Source organism: Sturnus vulgaris, chromosome 10, assembly GCF_052056855.1.
Source record: "Sturnus vulgaris isolate bStuVul1 chromosome 10, bStuVul1.hap1, whole genome shotgun sequence".
NCBI classification, from domain to species: domain Eukaryota; kingdom Metazoa; phylum Chordata; class Aves; order Passeriformes; family Sturnidae; genus Sturnus; species Sturnus vulgaris.
Window position 1 is genome coordinate 22083488 of NC_142252.1, and position 26595 is coordinate 22110082.

At 42.6% G+C, this 26595-nt stretch overlaps 1 protein-coding gene across 1 annotated transcript in view; it reads right to left on the reverse strand.

Moving 5' to 3' along the window:
- LOC106858078 (uncharacterized) overlaps positions 1–26595 on the reverse strand; it is a 181579-nt gene that overhangs the window by 63176 nt on the left and 91808 nt on the right. The window contains exons 5-7 of the mRNA XM_088171044.1: positions 25545–25667; positions 6403–6525; positions 52–177 (exon numbers count right to left, since the gene is read on the reverse strand). Coding sequence (XP_088027170.1) covers positions 52–177; positions 6403–6525; positions 25545–25667 — 372 coding nt within the window. The remainder of the gene's footprint in view (positions 1–51; positions 178–6402; positions 6526–25544; positions 25668–26595) is intronic.

Sequence of the window (26595 nt, forward strand, 5' to 3'; positions counted from 1 at the left end):
CTTTTAAATTGCCTTTACTGTGTGTCTTCAGGCAGGTAGCACAGGACTCACCTTCACAGGATTTGCCATCTGTCTTCAGCTGGTAGCCTGGCTGGCACTGGCACTTGTAGTGGTCCTCACTGAGCTGAACACAATCCTGCTCACAGCCCCCGTTGTTAATGCTGCAGGAATTGACAGCTGGAGCCAAGGAAGCAGTGAAGGAATGCATGTCAACAACCTGGGAGAACCTATTTCCTATTTTAAATACATAAACAGCAAAACCAAGCAAACCTCGCTGAGCAGCTTTCAGAAACGCACCTGTCCCCACCCCTGAGTGATTGCCCTCCCTTGTGCTCACAGAGCTTGGCTGGCACAGTGTCCCAGAGCAGTGAAATCCTGATTCCTGGGAGAGGCAGGTGAGATCTAAGGGCTGTAATGCTGACTGAAGCACAGCACCCTTTGATCTGACAGCACCAAAGCCCTGCCAATCCACCGAGGCAAGGAGGGGAAAAAAAGAACAGCCCTGCTGGCACTTGCCCATTGATTATCTTTTTGTCTCCTAGCTTTCATTGATTAAAAATAGTAATTGTCTTTCAGGCTGATTTCCTCAGCCTCATAAATAAAAAAAATTCAAAAAGCAGAAGCCACAAGTTCTGCAGAACAGACTCACACAGCAAACCACAGGAACAGAGGGCATCTTCACATCTTTACAACTCTGTACATTTTTAATGATGCTGCTTCTTTCACCCAAGCAAATTAATATTCTTTTTTGTTCAACACATATCCCTGGCCTCTGGAGAAACATTTCCCCTCCTGACAAAACATGTTAACACACACCCACACCTATTCACACGCTGCATGTAAAAATAAGAGTGCTGGTTTGGTGCTGCTATTGTGCTGTGCTGATGGAAGTGTGTGTGCAGGGCTGCATCGAGATGCATTTCCACAGCAAGGATGTAGTATGGAGAGATTGAAATTAGATATTAGGAAGAAATTCTTCACTCTTGAGGGTGCTGAGGCCCTGGCACAGGGTGCCCAGGGAAGCTGTGGCTGCCCCTGGATCCTTGGAAATGTTGAAGGTCAGGCTGGACACTGGGGCTTGGAACAAGCTGGGATAGTGGAAGGGGTCCCTGCCATGGCAGGGGGTGGGACTGGATGAGCTTTAAGGTCTCTTCCAACCCAAACCATTCTGGGATTCTGTGCTCTCTATGAGTAACTGGAAAGACTATTTGTTCTTTCATAGAATGCACCAAACTCTGAACTCAACGAAGTCAGCAAAGAGCTTTGATATTTATTTATTCACAATTACTTTAGCAATATTCATATTTCTTCATTTATCTCTAATAGACATTAGTAAATGTTAGCTGCATAACCTGCTGCAGGATTCGTTTCACCCTATGCCACCAATTAGCAAACACTGAGTTTGTGCAGTCAAGTATGTGTTAAAAAGGTGAAAAGAAAAGCAAATTCTTACATTCTCCTGGCTGCACACACAGCAGGAGGCAGGAGGCACCTCACTGCACAGAAACCTGACCCTGGCTTCTGATCTCCACCTGTGCCCACGAAGCTCCTGCCCTGTCAGAGACCTAACCTGAAAGCAGCCTCATGTCTACACAGGAGACAGCAGACCCCATCCACCCTGAGCTTCCAGCTCCCTGCACATTTGTATCCAAAGACCTGTTTTTCAGCAAGAATATTCAAATAAGATGAAAATATTTCAGAAGATGAAAAACATCTTAAATCCAAGTGACAGAATATACACGTCTGCTTTTAAAAGTGCCATTTTCTCCCTCTGTTTCTGGGCACGAGCCCATTTGGATGTAAGGGGAGATAAGCAGCAACCTGTTGTGACAGGAATTTTGGAGGATTTGAAGGTGGGAGGCGACAGGTGTGAAATCCTGTGCCGGAGGGACCTTGCATCCCAATTTGGGGTGTGGCTCTGCCAGCAGCCAGGGGTGGCTCTGGAGCAGCCAGGGCAGGTTTGTCAGGGCTGCTGCTGAGGCACCACGCTGGATCTGTGACAGGAGGTGCCAGACTGAAGGAGAAGAGCCCCCAGGGACAGGACAGGGCGGATTGTGCTCGTGGCTGCCAGGCCAGGAACACTTCTCTGATCAGAGAAAGGGAGAGACTTGGCAGCTCGTGGGTCTGACTCCATCTGTCACCAAGGGGCTCATGGCTGGAGGGCTGAAATTTGGTAGAATTTACTCCTGAAATTTGGTAGAATCCCAGCCCTGATGTGGATTCCAGACAGGCTGGGGATGGTGCCAGGTGATGCCAAGAGAGGGAGGGGGAATCTGGGAAGGGGGGGCAGGGAGGGAGACACCAGGTGAGAAACACAAGGATCACAGAATCACACAGTGGTTTGGTTTCATCTTAAAAATCATCTCATCCCACCCCCTGCCATGGGCAGGGACATCTTCCACTGCCCCAGGCTGCTCCAAGCCCCACTGAGCCTTGGACACTGCCAGGGATCCAGGGGCAGACACAGCTTCTCTGGGCACCCTGTGCCAGCCCTCCCCACCCTCCCAGGGAACAATTCCTTCCCAATATCCCATCTAATCCTGCTCTCTGTCAATTCAAAGCCGTTCTGCTTTGTCCTGTCACAACATGTGACATAAAAAGTCCCCAAAGCTCTCTTGCAGGTCCCTGATCTGATAATAGTTAAGAAATTCCCATTTCTCAGCCCATTATTTTTTATATTAAAGGTGATATTTTTACAAAGAGCTGGGTCTGAAGCCATAGTTGGATGCATGCATAGCAGCCATGGGGTTAGAACATGCAATCTCTTCCAACCTACATTTTCCAACACCTTAAATCCAACCTTGGCAATTATAAGAAATGTAACTTCAGATGTACAGGGCTTATATTTACGTTGGGAACCGTAGATTATAGAGTTGTAGAGATATTTTCTTTGTTACTTTCTCTATTAAGAGCCTTAGTGTGCTAAAATCTCCATAAAAAACCCTGCATCTCAACAGCTTCTCCACATAAAGCAGACATCAAAGGTAACAGCTGGCACCAGAGATGAATCAGGGTCTAACGGCTGTGCCCTGTTTTCACTTCTAGGAGCTCAAAGAGGAATAAATTCCACTGAAGACAATGAATCTACAACAATCCAAACCCACAGCCCCATACTACAATAAACATGTTCTTTCTGAGTTTCAGCTTTTCAGATAGCAGCTGGTTAAACTCCAGTGAAGTCAAATCCATTGCATTAACATAATCAAGGCATTACAAACAAAACAAACAAAAAAAAAATTTGGACAGGGTTGCAGTGAATATTTGGTCTGGCACGCATATTTATAAATTAATTCAATGCTGAGCAAAATTTGTGGGACCAAAAAGCTGAAGGAAGAAAGGGATCATTGAAAGAGATGGGATTTTATCATGGCACAAAGTATTGGATAATGTCAAAGGATTCAGGAATTCAGTAGTTTACTTTCACATACTGAACAAGGCAACCCACTCTGGAGATTCTTTGGGTCTGAGCAGAGTATGAGTAGATTACTCTGCCTTAGAGTATGAGCAGAAGTTTCCAGTGAGAGCAGAAAGAACGACAAAAGCAGATTTCCTCTCTCCACGTGCTTTAAGGCACTGGCAGTGGAGGGATGGACCACCAGCAACTAGTGAGGATCCCAAACACCCTGTGATGAGGTGGCAGGAGGACCAGATTTACTGGAAAACTTGTGGCACAAGTTCAGCAATATTCAATGAGTCACACGAGAAAGTATCTTATCCCTGGTTTTTGAGTCCTCAGATGTAGGCTGAATATCTTTTAAGATGATAGATCCACTTCCTTATGTATGGGAGATTTCCAAGCCATCCAGGCTGCAAAATCTGCTTCTCCTCAAATGATTTTGGCATTTTTGTTCCCACAAACACAGGGTTGCCAAAAAAGAAAAGGGAGACGTGGAAAGAATGAACATAACAGCAATCTGGGCTGGGCTCCTCTGAAAAGCCTGTCTAAAGGGACTCTTGTTTCTTATTTCTGCAGCTGAGATAATCACCTTCCATAAACAGCTCAGTGCCAGAATGTGGTCCCTTTTCATTCTCAGCGTGCAGGAGAGATCATTACATCCTCTGAAGTATCCATGGAATAAATACCATTGCTAATCCAAGCCTGTTTGAAATGCTGGATGTTCTGCTTAGCTGCACTGGGTCAAAGGAGAGGGGCATTAGTGGTTTGCTTCTCACCAGATGAGTGATGGAAGCTGGATGTACAACCTGGTGCTATGCAAGGGGCAAACTCTCCATGCCCAACAAGCAGTTACTGCCCAAATCCTGATCCTAGGCACTCCTGATTTATATGAAATGCTTCTCCCTCTCCTCATCAATTAGTAACTGTCTGGTTCTCCAATGCATGACAGCTTATTATATCCATTTATTTTGGTGTCTTGTCTAAACAGCTGGAACAGGACTCAATATCCTCCCTCAGTATCGTGTACATCCATTATCATGATAGCAGAGCTCTCTGAAACTCCTGTCTCTCATCTTAGGATTTTTTTTTTTCCCCTTGATAATTTCTGAGATAATGCCAACAAAGCTGCTCACTGTATGAAGAATTTTGAATAACTTCTTGAGAATATTTACATTTATGAAATGAGAACTTGTTCTCTGGTATTGTTCACAGCTCGGACAAACCTAAGCTGAGCTTTCTGATTATTTGAGGTAAGAGGAAACCCAACTATTTTATGTCCACAGAACATTTGACATATTACACAAGTAAATTAATTTAATTGCCATTAACACCTACTTTTTGCCTTTATCACACAGTTCTCTTTCTCTTTTTCTACTCAAAGTCTCTTTAGTGCCCCTTTTCATATAAAACTCCCTCTCTACCACAAATGAGAGTATTCAGAGGGAGTAATGTAGCTCAAACAACACATCTTTCACTTCTGGGTCTTCCCTGGTCAGATTGGATCTGAGTGAGATTAATTTCTCTTTTAATTCACAGAAAACCACAATTGCTTCTAGTTAATTATGAACCACTCTGCTTTTATATTATTTTTTTTCCTCTCACTATAGTGTTTCCTTGTCCAGTCCTTCACCAACTAAGATAATCAAGAAAAGACTGAGACTTCATCACATTTTTAATTGCAGTTAATTACCAAAACACTGAAAATCTCTGTGTGTGATAAACCCAAAAAACCTAAAAGAGTAAGTTTTAAAATAAAAAAATCCATTATTTCCACAGCTTGAGCACTGGCACCTCCTGTGTCCTGGTTGTATCAGTAAATGTATTGCTGTGATAATTCCAGAAATGACTGATGACATCTCTGGCTGAAGTTAAGCACAACCAAGGGACTTTGTGCAGGAATTAAAACAATGCCCAAACTGTGAGTGAACTTATTCTGCAGATGTGGTCTGACTGGACTTGACTGTTTTCCCATATTACCTCAAATCAGGTTCAAAAATTCAAACAAAAGGTGCCCTTTGCCTCTTCCCAAGTGAAATAACATTTTAATCCTTTCTGCAGAATTCAAAAATTTGACTTTTGTACTGATTTAAATGCAATACAAGAACTGTGTATTTCATATTACTGTTTTTAACAACACACAGAATTAACTCTGGTATGCCTCGTTTCAGGCTTTAGAGTCCAACCTAACAAACACAGGGTTTATTTCTAATGGCAGAGCTGCTAATTCTCTCCACACAAACAGCCAATGTGTCGTGGCTGAGCTCCATGGTGCTCTCATTGACATGAACATACACAGGGTAACTCCACCTTGTAAATCACAATCATTTAGCTTGGAAACAAGCTCTAAAATCACCAAGTCCCAGTGCTGGAACCCTGCAGGGAGATGTGGCACAAAGAAAAACCACTCAGAATTCAAAAAAGGTTGTAGTTTGAAAAGAAGACGCCCCTAAGCTCTTTAGTGCCTTCTGCAAAAGAATTTTCACCAACGTGAGACACCATTAAAAAAAAAACAAACAAAAAACAACCAAAACAAAATAAAGAGTAAGTTTGGTAATACCTGAATCCTCACAGAATGGGTAATAGTATTAAGTCAAAACTCAGACTGGAGAAGTCTGGTGTGGAAGCCCATGGGAAAGCTCTGTGTTCACACATAACTTTCCCATGGGCTTCTACAAGTCACCCCTTTTTATTTCGAAAAAAGGAAAAAAGAGAAGTGTTTGTAGTCCACTGCAGGGCCCTGTGCAAGGGAGGACAAACACAACTCAAGAGACTTGAAGATACCTTGAATATTCTCACCTTGCTGCTCTTTCTTGAAAGAGGCTACAAAATATTATTTCTAGTACAATAATAAAATCTACTATAGCTAATACAATAATAAAAACTACCATAAACCCAAAATCTAGAAAACCCAGGCTTCTCCTTTCCCTGGCTGTCCAGTATGCTCAGTCTGGAAATCTTGGCACTGGGAGAGAAGCCAGTGTTGGGAGGACGGGAGGGTTCCTTACCAATACAGGTGCGCCCGTCGGCGTGGAGCCGAAATCCTGCCTGGCACTGGCACTGGAAGGAGCCCTGGGTGTTGACACAGCCCTGCTGGCAGCCCCCGTTCAGCACCTCACACTCATCCACGTCTGCAGAAGGAAGGAACAGGGTGAGGAAGGGTGACAGGAGAGCCCAGCACAGGCAGACCCTGGCTGCCCTGCATGGCTCATCCATAATGCAGCCAGGGCGCTCGGGCTGGGTGGTTGTTGTTGTTGTTGTTGCTGTTTTCTTCATTTTGGCAGCAAAGAAAAGTGTGATTTTATGGTATTTTTCCAAGTTCCTGCAGGCACTGCCTCTGTAGTCTCTGCTTCTGAAGTCCTTGTTAATTAGAGTGATTTGTGACACGGCTCTTTCATTGAGTCAAAGAGAAAAATACAGGGAAAGAATTAGGGTTAGTTAACACATCTTTTATAAAAACTTGCTCTATGAAGACTTCCTTTTGCATCAGGCCTTTAATCCTATTTGTTTGGGGGTACAAGCAGGTACAACTGACATGACTCGAAAACAGACACATTCTCCATCACCATTACATTTTCAACCATGCAAAGCACAGAGAGCTTAAATACAAAATTTTAGAAGAGTGAGGAATTTGTGCTACATTTTCTGTGTCTCTTGCCATAGAATCATAGAATGGTTTGGGTTGGACAGGACCCTAAAGCTCATCTCATTCCAACCCCCTGGGCATGTGCAGGGACAGCTTCCACCATCCCAGGTTGCTCCAAACTCCATCCAGCCTGGCCTTGGACACTTCCAGGGAGGGAAGTCCCTTTTTCTTCCTTGTGCTCACCTAAATTTTCAAAACATCTTCTCAGATGACCTCCCAGAAAAATGATGTGAGCTCCTGCTGATACCTTTTCCAAAGCTAAGCAGGTATCATTCCATGTTTCAGGGGATTTTAGAGGATTACATTCAGTCAAATGAAGAGGGAAACAAGCATTAAACCAGCTTGAGAACACTGATGTAAAGTTTTGTCTGAAAATGATGGACAATGATGGACAAAGATCAAGAAGAGTTTAAGTAAACAGGTGAAGGTCTAAGACAGAATCATAAAACTGAATTTCCAGAATCACCTCATAAGCAGTTTTTGCACCTCTTCAGCAATGTTGGGCTACTATAAATAGCATTTGATTGACAGGTTGACACCATTACCTTAAAAATCAGCACAGGGGTCATTTGAAATAAGGGTCAATTAGGCCATTCCCTGAAAAAAATTCACCTGGCAGATGTTTGCCTAGATTTTGTCAGTCCTCTCCTTAGCAGTCCCTGGGGGATAACAACTCCTCCTCCCACCATCTCCCCCAGGGGCGATGCTGGTCCCAAATTATCCCAAATACCAAAGATATTTTCTTCCCCAGGTCAAGCCTCCCTCCTGTAACAGACATCTCCAAAGAACCCCCCTTTCAACACTGAAGCCTCCTGTGGATTTAATTGCTCTTTAGATGATGTTCTGAAATCATCTAATGGGAGGTAAGTCCACAACTGCTCCTGTGGGGAAGCAAGTCCACAGTGAAGGAATTTCCCTCCCACATTGCACTTGAGCAACAAGGGGTCTGGCTTTCATATCTTTGCTGTGGCTGTATCTGTTTTGCATTTAACTTTCATGGTTTACATATTTTTTTAAAATGCTTTTATGTTTATTCCATTTTAGAAAATCTAATCAAAATTAACTGAAAGAGGAAGCTTTAAAGAAGACTTGGAAATGCACAACATCTCGCTCCTGAGGAAATGTATTTCTGAAGTTAAATTTTAATACTTCACAGGTGAATTTCCCTCACCTAGAATGAAGTCCTGGTGTTGACTGGTGTTTAAATTCCGACCATTTGCTAACATGCACCACTTTTTGATCTTTCTGCTGTATTTGTTGTTTCATTAGACTGTATACTACATACATGTCCTACTGCCTGGACACATCTGGAATATGCTTTTTTTTAAACAGAAATTTTACTTTTGAAAATGTAAACAGTAAACAGAAAATGTTATTCACCTTGTTGAATTCCATACTGCTAAGAACCAGACTCCTGAAAAATGCCAGGACGAAATCAAACCCAGGAAACTCTTTGTATGGAGTGTCAGAGAAATAAAATAAGCAAAAAGACTCAGAAAAATAGAACAAGGAAGCAGCTGAACCACACAGTACACCACGTTCTAGTATTTATACCTCAATAAACTCAAACACTGGGAGCTTCAATATTTTAATTTTACAGGCTACGATCAGCTGGAGAATTTCTCTCATATACCAAACACAGTTTTAAGTTCGGATATTGGCACTTACAAAGGATAAAAAATAGTCCAGCTAATAAAAGCGAGCTGGGAGTTAGTGATATTTGTTAGTCTCCATTTGGAGATTTAAAGGAATGACTTGGTTTATGGGGGAGCTCTGCACCCAGCAGCAGCTCTTCCCTCAGTGGCATTTCCCTGGTGCTGGCACATCCCAAAGGGCCATAAAACAGTGATATTGCTGAAAGGCAACACAATTCAATGCAAAATAAAAGATCCTGAAGCACTTGTGTACATGAGCTAGACCCAGCCCTAGCCTGAGACTCCCTGCAGCAAACCCAGGAGATGGAAATGCAGCTGCACGACGCCACATCAACAGCAAATCCGATGACAGATGATCCCTTCCAGCCCCAGACTTCCTCTGCAAGATCAATATTTTAAGGATTATATGCTGAAAGATTCCTTCACATCCTACAGATAAAATCAAGAGAAATGCAGGGCGCAGTCGCCTTTCCACGTCTCCTCCATCTCAAGGCCAGGAAACAGCTTCGCCCCCAGTTACAGCAGAAACATTCCCTAATTATTTTGTCTGGGGAGCAGTCTGCAAAGCAGACACTGATCTAAATGCCTGAACTGCATTTGAAAGGTTTAAAAGTCCAAACTATTTGGACTTTTCAAATTGATGCACCAGTAAAGGACACATATAGCACCAAAGCAACAGATTCTGCTATTGTAGGTACACAAGTGGCCATTTTTTTTTTCTACTTGGAAATAGTTATAGAAAAATGAAATTATTCTAGAATAGCAGATGTATACAAATATTTAAAAGTATTCTTGAAATATAAATCCCTTCCACTGCAATTCTAGAACATCACAGGATTATGGAAGATTGTATCTGTGTCTGTGATTAAATTTGGATTAGTTTCCAGCGCAGATCAAACTGAAACACCTCCTGCTCGACTTTCTACAGTTACAGCTTAGGATGCTTATCTGAATAACCTGAATTTCAAGCCACTTATGGCTTGCTTATCACAAGTCAGACCGTGATGAAAGCAACTGCATCCCCACAAGACAGAGGGAGAGCAATCCATGGAGACAAGAGGGAAAATGAGAGCTGTGTGCTGTCCCCAGGCTGTCTTGCCAAGGAGATTACACTGCTGGGTGAACAAAGCAGAGGTGGTGTGGATATTCTCCTTCTCACCTTCAGAAGATTTCAGAGATGCTTTTCAGGGGAATTCCCCACTGAAGGTACTTTCCCGTGTCCTTGTTTATTTACCTTTCATCAGGAATTATCTAATACTTAATCACACAAACCAAAGTCTGTGTGTTCCCAAAACGTTAAATATTTTAGACACCATGTCACACATCTTTTTTAGCTCTTCATGCTCCTTAGGGCTGTGCACTTGGACTGACCCTTCCTGCACCCCAACACCTGAAATTCCTATAAAAGGATGTGATGTACGAATGCCCAACCCACTTTCCAAGGGCAGATCCTACAGGTGAAGTTCCAGATTGTGAAATCCTCCATACCCCTGACTGAGGGCCCTGCTAATTACCAGAGAGGCTGGTCCCTAATTGATTTGATGAACCACACTGACAAAAGTCCATTTGCCCTGCCCAAAACCTGTTTCAGTACAGAGCTGTGTGACTGCTTGTTTGGAATTCAGGATTGTCACATCAGCAGCTTTTTTCATATCATTATTAAAATGCTCAGGAACAGCTATGATCAATCAATTCCTCAAAAATACACAGAGAGCAGTAATAAACACGGATAATTAGTGAACCTGCAATCATGGTTTCTATAAAGGAAGAAAGAAAGCAAGATCCTGCCAGATCAATTCTCTACTAACAGAAAGCTTTGCTTTTTAGACCACTAAGAAATGCAAACAAGATACAGAACTGAACTCCAAAAAAAAAAAAGAAAAAAAATGGGAGGATAACAAGCCTCCATTTTGATAATCCTGAATGGAGGAGGGATGATGTGCCAAAGGTATTCCAGGGATGGAATTCTCACTGAGGAGAACACTGCCAAGAGCTCCATGTGACACAGGGTGACAGCAAGGTTTGCCTCTCAAGGAGCTTCCCCCAGCCAGTGGCATTTCTTGAGGGTGACAAATGAACAGGCTTTCCCTCCCTTCACTGTTAAAATCTGCAGATTGAGAACTGTTCAGAGCCAGTATTTTCTGAGAGATAAGCAGACAAAACCCTTCCCCTTCCTAGCGCCCAGGCACTGATGGAGAGAGAAACCAGAACTGCACAGTACCAACCTTACCATTTAGAAGAGATAATAAGAAAAAAATCATCCTGGAAGGGGCTGTAAAGCATTAGAACAGGCTGCTGGGGCAGTGATAGAAATGTCACCATCCCTGGAGTGTGGATGTGGCACCTGAGAACACGGTGCTGGCACTGGGAAGACTGCTGGACTTCATCTTGAAGGTTTTTTTACAACCTCACTGGTCGTATGATTTCGGGATTATTTATTAATTAGTTTTGGACAAAATCTCTTCACTCTGCCAAGCAGAGAACAACACAGAGAGGCAGAGACCAAGTGGTTGTGAGCATCAGCCACCCCACAAACACCAGAGACTTCCCATGGATGGAAAGATTCCTGTGCAGCTGGAGCTGATGTGAGAACCCTTTCTGGGTCCTTGCTGGCACCTGCACACAGGGACCCAAACCCCCACCACAGCCTCTGTGGATCTGGCCCAAATGACTTTCACAGAAGCACAACTACACCTTTTTTACTAAAGGCCTAAGAAATCCTACATAAAACAGGAATGAATGACACACAAACCTCTTTGCAGCCACCACAATCCCCCAGCTTGCTGCAGAAAGGATGAGACCAGCAGAAGCAGGGAAACACAAACCCTTACTTGTATTCACTTTATGCTGATGGTTTGAAAGTCAGATTATAATTGAAAATAATTACAATGACTATTTATTTTAAAAAATCCTGAACAAAAAGAAGAAACATGGTCTAGTCTTTGCAGCATTATCTTAAAATACAGTAAAATCAGGGTTTGACCCCTCTTTACCCAGGGAGGCCACTGGCACCCAAAAAATATTGTGAGGATCAGTCAGGAATGATGGTGATAGAGAAAGAGGGAAGATTGGATCTTAAGTGAAGTACCACAGCAAGAAACCTTAAGTGGCTCTACTTAAAATTATCACAAGTGGATAAACTGTTCAACTCCAACACAGATTTGGAAATAAATTCCAACAATCTGGCTCACCCCTCCCTTGCCCCAACCAGCTCCCCCAATCTCTTCAGCTGCAGATTATTTCTTACATCTGATGAGAAAACTCTGATTGTTTTCTATTTAATGTGGTATTTTAAATCAACAAAGATGCATGACAGTGCTTTGCCTTCTGTTATTTGTAACTACACTGTTACTACTCTCTTTTCTATATTCCAAAGGGTGTTTAAACCTCACAAAAGTTACGAAGTGAAAATATCATATGGTCTTTCCCCACTAATTACATGGTGGATTTTGCACATTATTTAGTGTGTTTTTCAATTAAATAATTTATGAACTCATGGGAAGGATGGGAAACAGGCTTGGTTCCCAGACATTCTTAAGCTGATCCCAAAAGTCAGAAATTATTCTATAAAGTAAAACTTAATATAAGATCCTGTTATTGCTGTGAGTAGGTAAATTTATAACAGATTCAACTCACAGCTTCCTTTAAATCACAGAACTGCTCAAGTCTCAAGCTTGGAAATGTCCAAAATTTGACAACCAGTGCGAATCCCCTCACAAATGCACTCGCTACTAAGCATGACATAATTTGCTCTTGCAGCAGAAGTTTTGAAAAGGATCTTTCCTCTTTTATTAACACTAAAATGATTTTCAGAGTTTGAAACTTTGATTGGAGGGGGTTTCAAACCCCTGTTGCTAGAAAAATATTTGGCCACCTTATCCACAATGAAAGTAGTTTTACATTGGTATTGATTCTAGGAAAGGAAAATATAAGTTTCAAGTCTGGTCCAAAACAAAACCTAAAATTTAAAAAGAAAAAAAAAATCAGTTCATATTAATAAAAACCGTATTTCTTTTTCATTGAACCAAAGTGAGCAGCAAAGATTGAGAATTTTGGGTGCCTGGAAGGTTTTAAACTGCAAAGCTCCTGGTCTAGAGCTTTTTTTTTTAATGCTTCAAAAAACACCACAAATATGCTACAAGCTCCTTTGAGTGGTTTCCTAGAACCTGGTGTTAAAACACCTCCATGAAACAGCTTTCAGCATAGATAAATGTGCTCCTGCAGAGCCAGCTGGGTCATTTTGAACTGTTAGTGCTCCCAGGCTTTTATTTTTGCTCCTCAGCTATTTGTTCTGCCCTTTGCTGGCCCCTGCCATGGATTAGATGAGCATCCATTGTCAGCTCCAGCTCTGAGCCAGCCAGGTCAGCCCCTGGACTGCAGCTGCAGCTTCCTCACGTTCCTCACTCCCAGGTGTCCCAGGCAAGGCTGCTCCAACAGGATTCATTCAGGAATGGCTTCAGCCAACCAAAAGGAGCTGGTAAGAGACTGGTTAAAAGGCAAGGTTAATGATTCCTCGCCCAGTTTAGCCCTTGCAAACTGATTTCACAATGAAGGAGGACCCTTGTTGGAGCAGCCAGTTTTCTACTACATTTCTTCACTCGGGATTAAGGACAAAGCAACTTTTAGCAGCACCCATTCTGAAGGCATGGAAAGAGGATCTACAAATAATCTGGTTATTTACCTGCCCCTGAAAATGGGGAAGATAAAAACGGCATTAAACCACCAGAGCTTTTTGTACCAGGTTCACTGTCTGTCAGTCCTTCCTCCAGACCTCCCTGCAGGTTTGGTCCATTGTGGAGAGGCATCCTCTGCCCTGTAGATGGTACCTTGCCCTACACCTCAGAGGTTTCCCCAGGTAGTTTTAAGGACTTCCAGCTGTGTCAAGGCCAGGTTTCAGTTCTTTCCTTCAGGTTCCTCTCTCTCTATACAGAAAACACCAAAGGATGTGGAACATTGAACAGCAGAGTCATCAATGGGACACTGTGTTAGCTAATAAATATTTATGTTCAGATCTGAAAGGAGATGCATCTCCTGATGCCTGTTTTCAAGGGAAAAGGACAGAGGCATGTCCAAGGTATGGCATTTTTAACAGATCCATGGAGCAGGAATGGTAGGAGCTGCCCCACAACCTGCTTTTGGGGAGAAGACTTCTGTGAGCACTGCAAGGGACAATCTACCCTACCACCTCTGAGAGACCTGGATTTCATTTCCTGGTCTGTCACTGGCCTTACTGGAGAATAATTAGGTGAAGAAACTGCCATGAGATATCATGGAACCCTGTTAGTGGGGGCCACAGGTGGTTGGAAAGAACAACATTGACCTGACAACCATCCTGGTAATTTGAATTCATTGAATTTGAACTGAGGACTGGGGAAGGAATATATCAAAAATGCTCTAGGACTTCTTGCTTGCTTGCTTTTAATATTGCTTTCAAAGTAAGACTGGCACAAGGCAACCACTTAAATTGGTGACTTGTTCCTCACCAATACCTGGACCCTGCCACCACAGTTCATTTCTCAGCTGTCCCACAGGAGATCTCCTGGACAGGGTGATGTGAAAAGAGAAAATTGGCCAATATTTGTACTGCCCATTTCTGCTTACTCTCAATGCCTGACATGGCACTCTCTCATGAGATATTTAACAGTGGTTTAGCTCAATAAACATCCAAGAGCCCCTCATCCACAGTTCTAAATGCAAACCATATGTTGCAGATGAAAACCCTGAAGATTATAATTAGAACTGTCCATTCAATTTAAACAAAGTCAAGAATGAGAACTATTTCAAATTCAATAAACAGGCCATTTCAAAGTGTAGACACTGTGGAGGACAAGCTTAACAACTTAATTGACAGGTAAAGCTTCATTTCTAATCCTCATTTTGATATCATCTGTAGCCTCAGGAGTCAAAACACATCACTGCTCAGTGCTCAAAATATGCAGAGAAAATGAAAATGTCAGCTGAATGAAAAAAAAGGAGAAGCATCTGTTTGATAGCTGTGTAAGCCTGTGATATGTAAACTGCTTTGGAGTCAAGCAGCCCTAATTAGAGTTTCAAGGAATTCTTCATTAAATATACACACAGAGACACACACATATATAGATATAGATAGATATAGTTATATATAAATACATGTTTTAAGCAATTATTGAAACCAGACAAGTTGCAAGAAAACCAGGCTATAGAATTAAAGCAAGGAACATGACAATTTCACGGACAGACCTCAGACAACACTGTGATGTTTTCACAAATACATTTTTCCATCTTTTCACAAAGCAGTTCTGCATGTTTTTCTCCACTCTAAGTATTTAAAACAAAAGATAATGAACCATTTTGTGATCCCAGTGTAGCACACAGCATCTCAGCAAAGAAAAGCAAAAAAGGAAGAGTGATTGGGTTACCAGCCTCCACCGTGGGGTTAGACTAATAGATATTTTGGCAACTGCACCCCCTTGACGACTCCAACTCCCATCAACACGAAACCCACACAGATGGACACAAACTCTCAGCAGAGAACTGTGCCAGGAGATGTGAATGACCACATGAAATAGCAAGGGAGTACAAACTCAGGAACGACACACCAGATAAAAGGGTAACTTAGGCTCCTAAAAAAACATTTACACACCGAAAAACCCAGCTTCATTAATACCACTGTTTCCAGTAGGAAAGAGGTAAATGTACTGCCTATAAACAGGGAAGTTGGAAGGGAACATTTTAAAGATAACAATCAAAATTTTAGGTGATTTCTGCTTAGGAGAAAGATTTTGAGATCACCGGTATCAGCAGCTACTGCAACGCTCCTGCAAGATTTTCTGATGTGGGGAGGAACAGCAGAGAGAATATTTGTTATGGGTCTATCAATTTTTAAATACAGCTCCTCAGCACAACCCAGTTGGGCCCTGCTGTGAGGTGGGAGGGTGGCAAAGGAGGAGAGGATCTCTACAAGGAGCTGCACTTAATAAGTGACAGCATGATACAGCCCAAACTCCTTGTGTGGACTCAGCTCTGAGCTGTATTAAGGAGGTTTATATGTTGGGCCATCAGCATCTTCTCTCGGCAGGATATGGCAGTTTCCAAGAGTAGTTATGGAATAAAAAGAGAAATGCCTGATGTGATGAGAGCACCTGGATTTTGCTAGCAGCAATATTAATGCACTTGCTGAGCTCCGTGTCTCTACTACAGCAGAATGCAGAGAAATGTGTTTTCCACACACAGCAGGTAAAACATGCACAAGGAAATTATAATCATGCAAACACCTTCATAATCGGATGTTTCCAGCTCACAGGACATGAGCTGTGCTGGCTGGAAATACAGATGTGATTCGTGACAAGGACCAGGAGAACAGGGAGGGCACAGGCACCATTCAGCCACCAAGCTCCACCTCTGCCAGTCCAAAACTGAGACCACAGCTCAGCCTCCTCTCCCTCTGCCACAGCTGGCTCCTGGCACTGCTCCACAGCCATCAGTCCATGGACTGACAATCCAGGCGCCACCACAGGCACTGATCCCCCACTGGAGCCATCCCAGCTCAGGACAGTCTAAGACAATAAACTGCCAGCCAGCAAAGGACAGCATTTTACACAGATTGTCTTGCTCTGCTTCCTTTATGACATAAATCTCTCTGCAGAGATTCTACCAGGAGAAGAGAGAAGTGACATTAACACCTCTGAAACATATCCATGCCAGCTTCCAGAGCTGGATCCTAATCATGAACCACAGGATGGTTTGGGTGGGAAGGGACCTTGAAGATCAACCAGTTCTAATTCCCTTGCCATGGGCAGGGACACCTTCCCCTAGCCCAGGCTGCCCCAAGCCCTGCCCAACCTGCCACCTTGAACTCTTCCAGGCCATGAATTCTCTGGGAAACCTGTGCCAGTGCCTCACAATCCTCACAGGGAAAAATTTCATCCCAGTATCTGACCTAAACCTGCCCTCTGTCAGTTTGAAGCCATTTCCCTCTGTCTTATCACTCCATGTTTTTGCTAAAAGTTCCTCCCCAGTCCTCTTGGAGCCCCTTTAGGGGCTCTGAGATCTCCCAGACACTTCTCATCTCCAGCCTGAACCACCCCAACTCTCTCACCCTGTCTTTGCATGAATAACGTCACCAGGCACAGAAGAATTTATTTTACTTCCTTGTTTTCCTTCCTCTTCCTGAGATTAAAATTCACATCAAATTAATCAGTTGATTGCTCCATTTTTATTAGTCGTTTCTGAACTCCTTGGCTGACACTGAATCCTTTAGGGACAAGAACTGTTCACAGGGTTCTCAGGTGGGCCTTTCACAGAGCCAGCATGCAACAGCAGCAGGCTTACTTCAAGTTGGTCTTCTAATATATCCCAGCTAAAGCCCTCAGGTACTCCTGTAATTGAAGTTTGAGTAATCCAATATGATGTTGATCAAACTACTGATCTTTTAATAATGCAGTGTAGCTCTCCCAGCAGTTGCTATCTCGCTGACAGTCATGTCTGGATCGCTTCCTTTGGGCCAAGGCTTTGAACAGAGAAGCTGACGGGTTTCTGTTTGCTTTAGATTTTATCACAAATTGTTTTAAAGCTTTTTAAGGTTATATCAGATGGCTCATAAAATCCACAGGCATTTCAATAATAAAAAAAGAAAAAAAAAAAAGGGAGTTCTATCAACTGTCCTGGTGAAGAACAGTATTAAATGCTCCCAAAGAGGAACATAAACACCTCTCAGGAGCTGTGCTCTTTCCCATCCCTGTATCTGTCATTAGTTCTTGTTTATGCAGCCTATAGGCAAAGCTATAGAAAAAGATGTAGCCACCCTGCACAATACCCTCCTCTGAAAGGCAAATGTGCACATTTTTCCTCTCACAATTTCCATTTAAAGTACGAATTTAAGGTTTTTCTAAGACTTGCCTCTCCACACAAGAATAATTCAGCTGCAATTTGCATTTTCGATGTGTTCGAAATGAACACCAAGATGACTCATGTGCTGTTTATAAGATGCCTGTATTTGCTGGTAAATACCTTGCTACAAACAAGCTATAATTTAAGTATTCAAAAGTCTTACTTCTGCATAAAATTACTACTAAGTGTAATTTTGGAGATCATGACCAGAGCTTCAATTTCAGGCTTGCAAAGCTCTTCCTACACAATGATTCTTAAAAGTACGAGTGGATTTTCTTCTCTGACAACAGCAATCATTGTATCTCTGTAATTGCAGAAAAGATTACCTGGCTTTTAATTCACATTAGTCAGCTCCAACAATACCGTGCTTCTTTCCTTTCCTTCAAAATAAACTAATTATTGTCAATCAGACCACTGGAATGTTAACATTCTCCATAACCTGCCTTTCAGACATAGTCATAAATGCAAAAAACTAGCTAATATAAACTAATCAGAGCCCTAGAAATATCTCAAAACATATTTGTACTGCAGTCTATCATTTTTTGTCACATTATTTCCAAATATTATCTTTCATCTGGACAATAACAGCCTTTTCATATAGTTCTATAATGCTTTTCATCCAACTCTTCACAGCTCCTCCATTAATTAAAAGCATTAAGTCCCTGAGTAATGTGGCAAATACTGCAATATTGCTGAACTTTAAATGTTTTCACTATCAAAAGCTGATTAATACAGCTTTATGCATCAAGTGGTTTGGACAAAGGAAATTCTCCAGGCCAGTATTTTTTGGGGTTTTTTTGCCCATGCCCAACTTTGTTGTGAGCACAAACTCACAACTGCGAGACCTGGAGTCGCTCACGGAGAGGGTGACGGTCGCTGTCCCCGCACGTCCCACAAACAATCCTTCTCAAGGATAATGCCAAGTCGAGGTTCCTGCTCCATATTTGCTTCCAGCTGGTGGAGCTGGAGGAAGAAGAGGGAGCTGGAAGGCTGGGGAAGCAGTCCATGCTGAGTCTGTAATCAGCTGTGACACACGGGGAGCCGCCAGCGCCGTATGGACGGCACCGGCAGCCGCCGTGGAGATGGGGCTCTGCGTTTGCTGCTACCTGTGACACCCAGAAACAAGGCTTCCCCTTCAGATCAGTGATCAATAATTCATCTCATAACTGAAACGCAAAGTGAAAAGATGCCAGTTTTCCATGGGGTATGAGCAACACTGTGCTTTTTAAAACGATGCTGCTGCCTTGGAACGCGGCAGAAGTTGAATGTATGACACGGCGACAAGCTGCACTACACCCAACCCTGTGTAATCCTGACATAACCTGAAAATTAAACTGCCAGTTCCACGGGTTGTTTATGCAAAAGGTTGTTATTAAAACGTTGCAGCTGAATTAAGTGTCCCAAGGCAAAAATCTAGCCACCAAAAAACAAGCTCCTTGGAGAAAAGGAGATTTACCAAGATTATCTGGAAACAATCACTGAATCCTTGAAACAGAAGTAGTCTCAGTCTTCCCCAAAGTCAAGGGCTTTTGGGTAGGACTCTTTTAACTGTTGCTTTTGAGCCTTGGATTAGAATAATAATACCATTGACCCAACTGGTGTGCATAAAACTTCTGCTTAAAAAGTGACTGCGAACTGGCTCAGCCCATTCTCAGCTCCCATCGGTGAAAACAGGCACACAGGATAAACTCAGCCTTCAATGGCAGAGCTCACTTTGGAGGGAGCTGTCATAACTGCGAGCCTGTCTACCCCGAGGGATGGCAGATGTGAGAAACTGGGTGGTTCAGCTCCCAGCCGCCTTTGTTCGGTGTGTGAGGGAGGAGCGGGGAGACTTCAGCAACAGCCAGGCAGGAATCAGGAAAGAAACGAAACCACGGCAATTAAAATTCAACAATAAATCAGTTATCAGAGCATCAGATGCTCTTCTTGGCCCTGACCGACAGAGAAATGCTCTGAACCAGGGGGAGAGTGTCTGCTGAAGCAACGTGTCCCTTCCCTGACTGAAGAGAAACAGACCAAAAAATGCTGGGATTTGCTGAATTTAGTATTTGATGTATTTTAATAAGATCGAGAAGGTTTGTGTAGCTGAGTGGTTTTTGCTGGGGAGGGCTCCCAAAAAGCCAGGGGACTGCCCAGACCAAGCCACTGCCAGCCTGGAATGAGCCTCTGAAATTCAGCTCAGGTTCCTGCCTGCTCAGAATCAGTACTCAGGTAATTCATTTTAAAAGTCCAACGAGCTGAAGTCAGTGTCACCCTCACTAGGAACATGTTGTCATTTTTGCTACTTATTTGGAGAGCCTTTTTTGCTGTAGAGCTAGCAGGAATAGACAAATGCAGACAGATGACACAATTTTCCTGGGAGAGGGTAACAGCTCCACACAGCTATTGATCCCAGCCAGATCCAACACGGCATGGGAGAGCACGAGGGAGGTCACAGGAACAACCTCCAGCTGTCATTTCTTCTCAGAGAAATGCCTGAAATTGAGAATTCCAAAAGAATGACTTGGGAGTAGAAATAAAATTAGATTCCCCATCAAGTTTGCAAATGTAGAACATCTCCAGCAGTTTCTGCCTGGAGCTTCTCCGCAGCCATGCACAAAAATCACACAGTGCCCCTGCCCAAATCCAACAGTCTCCAGAAAACCACACAAGTCTGAGTGTTTATAATGCACAATTAATTCTTGATCTCAGTAAATACTATAAGAGAAGTAGAGGAACCTTTTTTTTTTATTATTACCAACTGGGATCTGAAATGAAAAGTAGTTATTAAGTTTTTTACTCATGACTACAAATAATGATTTGACAGGTAGGAGCAGTCATAATTAATATTTAAATGTAAAAAACAGATATTGTTTCTTGTTGAATTCACTTCAAATATAAGACATTTACCAGTGTTCTGGATGTACAAAGATGGAGAAGAAAATGTTTACTCTTCGACCCCCTTGGCAGATTACTGCAGGTTTTTTATACTTTGAAACATAATTACTTGAAATTATCCGACTTAGCTCTAAAAACCCAAGCTGGAGTCCCACGATACCTGAGAGCCACCAACAACAGGTTTGGAAAAATCAGAAATTAGATTTTACCTTCTCTCACAAATCTTTTTCTTTTGCCTATTCTTTTTCACTTCTTTTTAGAATTGCTGCGAAATTCCAATACTCTGAAATGCCTCAGTTATCAGGATGGTTCACCCAGGGTCTGCTGAGGTGATGAGGTGGAGTTGTCCATTCCCCTCACTCCAGGAGGCAGACATTAGGTGGACAGAGTAATTCAGTTACAGATAATGAGATAATTGTGATACAATTCCTGCAACTGGATTTATTTCTGTGTCTCAAGACAAGGTCTTGAAATAGAGAAAGATGAAGAGGGTTGGGTGGCTTCACCTCATCTAAGGGTGCCTTCACTTGAGTGCTGGAAGATTTGAGTTCAGCTGGTGTGGTACTTGTTGCACCTGGAATAAGAACTGGTACGTTTGAATTTTGTAAAATATATTCTCCTTGTTCTACTTCTGTTGAAGTGCTCCTGGCAATAAGTACCTCAGTGTCACGGCCTGCCAACACTGTGTGTTGAATCAAATGCAACTTTTAGAGCTAAGAAAATGCAAAAGCATCCTGAATCCTTCCAGTAGACTCGCTTCTCCTGATCTAATAAAAATGAAATAACTATAATAAAAATGCTTTGGCATTTCCCTTGAAGTGGGTGGTATTGTGTCCTCCAGTTTTTTACCACATGGCAGACACCTGTACATTGATTTGTTGGGCAGGGAAAACAGCCCAAATGCAGAATTAACATTTGTTCTCTTCAACAAAACCAGAATCTGACAAGAATATGTTATATCTCAGAACTTATTAACTGAATCAATGCTGTCACCATATTAATAAACACTCTCTTGCTCTCAGACATGTCCCTCAGTATTCCTTTTAGCCCACCATTAACTCTTCCAAGGCAGCACACAGTGTTGGAGAGTCCCCCTGCCCTGGGATCAGGCTCCAGCAGTGACCCCAGTGACTCTTCTTTACTGGGGTAACCAGTGGTGGCCCTGCACAGTCACACTCTGGCTCTGGGGGCAGCTGCTCCCAAATCCCCCCTGGCAAAAGTCAGGAGACCTGCCAGAGCTCCGAGGTTTGACCAAAACCCCCAGGGATGGGCTTACAGTGATTGCAATATCACTCTAATCAACAAAATAGGAGCTCCTTTTCATCAAAACTTAATCACAGGACTTCACTTGTCTCTAAGTTCCTTCAGTTGCCTAGACAGATGAGAGCACAATCATATAAATAAGAAATGACAGTTTACCAAAGAAGGTTAACATAAGGTCACGACCTTTTTCTACTTGACTTCTGCAGCTTATTCATGTGTGAAAACACGCTTTTGTAGCTGTAGCCTCAGCATCCCTTACAGATCTGGACTTGTGCCAACAACTGAGCTCTAAAATTACCATTTAAAATACCATTTAAAATGGTATTTATGTTCAGAAAATACCATTTCTGCATTTTGTGATGCTCGAGTAGAACCGCTTTGCATTAGAATAAAATATGAAATGAGGATATCTCTGCATTTCACAGCCTATCTCGCTGAAATAGTGGTACCTGTACTGCACAAACAAGGAGGTACTGGACACAGCCCCATTTCCTCTCCCTTCCTCAGACCAGGTCACACCTCTCTGAGCAAACCCAGCCATGGTCCCTGCCCAGGCTGCCCCACACGGATGCACAGGGCACAGCATCAGCCTGACAGTCCTACACTAGTAAATGTCAAGTATTAATTTGTCACATTATTTGTGCAGTGATTTAAAGCCAAATCCCGTCTCATCACTCATTTCCATCAGGCACAGGAGGGGCGGGAGGGAAGCAGGAGCTTTCTGTCACAATCTGAAATGCCTGCGTGAGGAGCTGCCAGGAAATATTTCTCTGTCAGAGAAGCAAACTGAAGTTCTGAGCATGAAGGCTGGAGAGTGAAAGCTGCAGTACAACATGGAGATAATTAGTTTTGAAAGGCTAATCAGGTCACTGCTCTGGCTGGCATTTCTATGGAGATGAACAGGCTTTCAGCTCACCACATCTTGCCTCTCAATACGAGTATCCCTCACCAAAGTGAAGTAAGATTTTACAAACTCCGTAACTCTGAATGACATAACCTGCCATAAGAATCCCCCAAACAGCCAGAAAAGAACCTACAAATAGCCAGGAAATATCCCTACAGCCCTTGGAATGAGGAGAGACCCCACAGCACGGGGTGTCCCAGGCTGTGATGCTCAATCCCCTTCCCCATCTGGGTCCAACCAGCCACAGAATCACTCAAGAAGGTGAGGGTTTAATCAAAGCTGATAGCAATAACTATTTTAAGATTATCTCACCTATTTTATGCTGTTGTCTTGTGCATATTCATGGAGCCTTGTGTCTTGCACACACCTCTAGAAGGGGAGATGTTGAGCATTGTCAGCTTGTTCAAGCTGTGAAATTAGGCCTTCGGGTCTCAAAAAAAACTTGCTCACAAACCCCCAGCAATGCTTGATCAAAACATCAGTGCACTTCAGTACGTTGTTTGTTAGTGAATCTTTATCCACTTTCCCTTCCTTAGCATTAAACAGCTACAAATGGCTAAAAAAATATTTTTAAAAACCCAACAGTTCTTTCCTGACATCTTTCCCTTTTGTCAGAAGGATGCTCTATTTTGTTTCTGAAAAACACAATCAATCTTTCCAGCAATAATGACTCGCTGAATAAAGTCTGTGCTACTTCCATGCTGCTTTTCTAACAATACACCTTATTTGTACCCTGGCTTATAAAAAAAACCCTGTACACTGATCGATCATTGCAGGCACCAGTGAAATAAAACCAACCATGAGACAAATAATGGGAGCAGAACAATAGTGCACATCTATTTAATGCCTGAGTTTAGACTAAGGGGTAACATAAAGCACAATGATGCTATAAAGGCAGAAAGAATGGAACAACACAGAACAACAATAAACTTTATTCCTCCAAAACCACTGGTTAACCTGAGTGAGGATCTGTTTTACTCCTATTTGCAAAAATTACTCCTTTGAGCAATGCAGAGGCATCAATAAAACCCCAGTTCACGCCCTAGAAGACCTCACAGCAGCCCACACAGTTTTGTTTGGGAGCTCACTTTTCCCTCATGTAGTAACCAGCCACTAAGTTACTCATATTGTAACACCTGATGGCCAGAAGTTGGCTGAAATTGGCCTCCTTGCAGGTCAGCACAGCCAAATTCTCTCTGTCATTGTCACCTCTGCAGAAGTTCAGGTGTATTTAGTGACACCACCACGTTCACTCTGTTCTATGACCTGAGTGTTTTCAGTTCATTGTGTTTTTCCATTTTTGCCTGAAGATTACAAAAAATGGCTTCAAAACAGCTAATAATATATTCCCCCGCATTTCCCAGTCAGATAAAATATAGTAAAAAAATCAAATACCTTGATCTCTGTTTGAGTTTTTAAAGACTGTCCAAATGCTAGACTGTAAAGCGTATTGTAAGAACTGAATTGTGCAGAAGGAGCACTAATTTGACTAACTTATTAAAATATGACTAGTCTAAAGGAAGAATGACCCTTGCATGCTAAGGATTATGATGAGTAGGACTCCTGCTTTCAAAATCCTTTGGGTTTGGACAACTTTTGTGCACTGAAAGCAGTAAGTAGTCATCAAAACACAGACCTGTGCACTGGCTCATGGGCATATTGCCAGTCAGTCTTCAAAATTAGTAAGAGAAGTGAAGTAGCAGAGATCTGTGAATCATAAATGATATTCCTGGGTTGAGTTCTCCAAAGGCCAAAATGAAAACATGGAGGACCATAATGAAATACTTAAATCAAAATAAAATAACCATCTACAGCTTATTTACACTGTCAAGGTGGATCTCAACTGATAGGTTGCCATTGAAAACAATTCCATCATTTTTTAGTGAAAAAAGGAGTGCAGCCAAATATATTATAAAGTTAGGGTAAATCATATGACTACAGGCAAGAAATACAGTGCTTTATACAAACCTTAAAAAGGAGTTGGACAAAGGTAAAATGAAATCTTGGAAGAAAGGAATTTGTGAGATACTGTCCAATGGGAAAAGCCAGAGAACACAGTTTCATGTGAAAAGATGATAATACAGTTTATGAAAAGCTGCCCTGAGATTAAAAAAGATCATCTCTGATGCATTTACTACAGCACTGAAAGGCAGGGAGGTGCAATCCAGGCACACAGCAGAGAACACCTGACCATGTGGCAGCACATCCCCATTACCTGTGTCAGGGGAGAGCTCAGGAAGAAGGAACTGCTCTGCCCTGCAGTACAGCACACCTTGGGTATCTAACACCTGACCTTCTGCTGCACCTGATGATGCACAAAATGCACTGACTGTAGGTCAGCACATCATCTGGGCTTGTTTACACTCAGTCTGTCTGTCAGTGCACCTTTAGGAAGTCTGGCCATAATTCAATATGTGTTCTAATATAAGTTTTTGCATAAGAATGAATTTTACCCTATCATGCACTAACTAGACTTAAATTTCCCTTAGGAAAAAGACAAATGGGTTTACATAGCATGTGGTTTTAAATCCTTTTTTATTCAGTTAATCTCTAGCTGTGGAATTGTGATTGAAATGTGAAAATGTATGTGTATTTTCTGATAAGAACCATTTTGCTTTAGAGACAGATGAAATATTACCAAGCGTATTCACTTTCTTCAAGTTTTTACACTGATGACGGAAATCCCATAATCAGAACATGGCACAGCCAATCCAGGTTAAGTGATAACATTTTTTTCAACAAAATAAAACAAAACCCCAACCCTTTGAAGTGTTCTTACAGTAACATCTTCATAATCCAGGCATGAGAAGACCTGCACTCTCAACAACTCTGAGCACACGCTCTTCAGCTGGCTCCACATAAAAGCCAGCGTTTTCCTTCCCCCTCCTAAGTCTGCTGATTTCCTTCACAGCAGTGAGACATGGCACAGAGCATTACCTCCACAGGATTTTCCATCTTCCCCCAGTTTCTGGCCAGCTGGACACTTGCAGTGGTAGCTGCCGATGGTGTTGCAGCAGCGGTCGTGGCAGCCCCCGTTCTCAGTGCTGCACTCGTTGACATCTGCCAGGAGAAAGCACAAGCAAGCAGTGAACAGTGGGCACTGACCACAGCACCTGAAGAATCTGAGGTCAGTTGTGTCTGACTGATGCGAAAAAATGAGAAACTTTCTGAGATAAACATCTCAGGACCCTGAAGTTAAGCCCAGGAGCAGACTCCCAGCTCCGCTGCTGAGCCACTCCACCCAACCAAGTTGTGCCAGAGGAGGTTTAGATTGGATATCACAGAACATTTCTTCATTGAAAGGATTGCCAAGCACAGAACAGGGTGCCCAGGGAAATGGTGGAGTCACCATTCCTAGAGGGATTTAAAACACAGATTTCATAGAATCATTACAGCTGGGAAAAACCTCTAAGATCCTCCAGCCCAGCCATTAGTGGATGTGGCACCTGGGGACATGGTTTAGTGGTGGGCTTGGCAGTGCTGGGTTAATGGTTGGACTCAATGGTCTTAAAGGTGTTTTCAACCTAAAAGATTCTGTGATTGTAAGAGTTGCAAGGGTGGGATTTTCCTCCTCCCCTTCTGCACAAGGTGAGTGCAGAGCCCACCTGGCTCTGGCTGCAGGCTCTACCCAGCTTGCCAACTTCCACCTCTGGAACAACCTCTGTACAGTCATTTCCAGCAGCCTCACTAGGTTGCTTCTAGAAGCAGTGGCAGAGATGAGAAACCTCTAAAAGATGGTAAGATTTTAAATCAATTATGGTTCTGCTTTCTGTCAGGTGCTGTGATCTACACACCTGACTCATCCACCTTGTAAGCTTGTGTTTTCCTGCATGCAAAATAGAACTTTACACATTACAAATGAAGAACATTAAAGAACTAAATTTAAAAATAAATAACTAAATAGACAGCCAGTGGCAGGGGAAAAAATCAATAGCAAAGACATTCACTTACATATCTACTTAAATACCTTACATAAAAATTTCCAAAG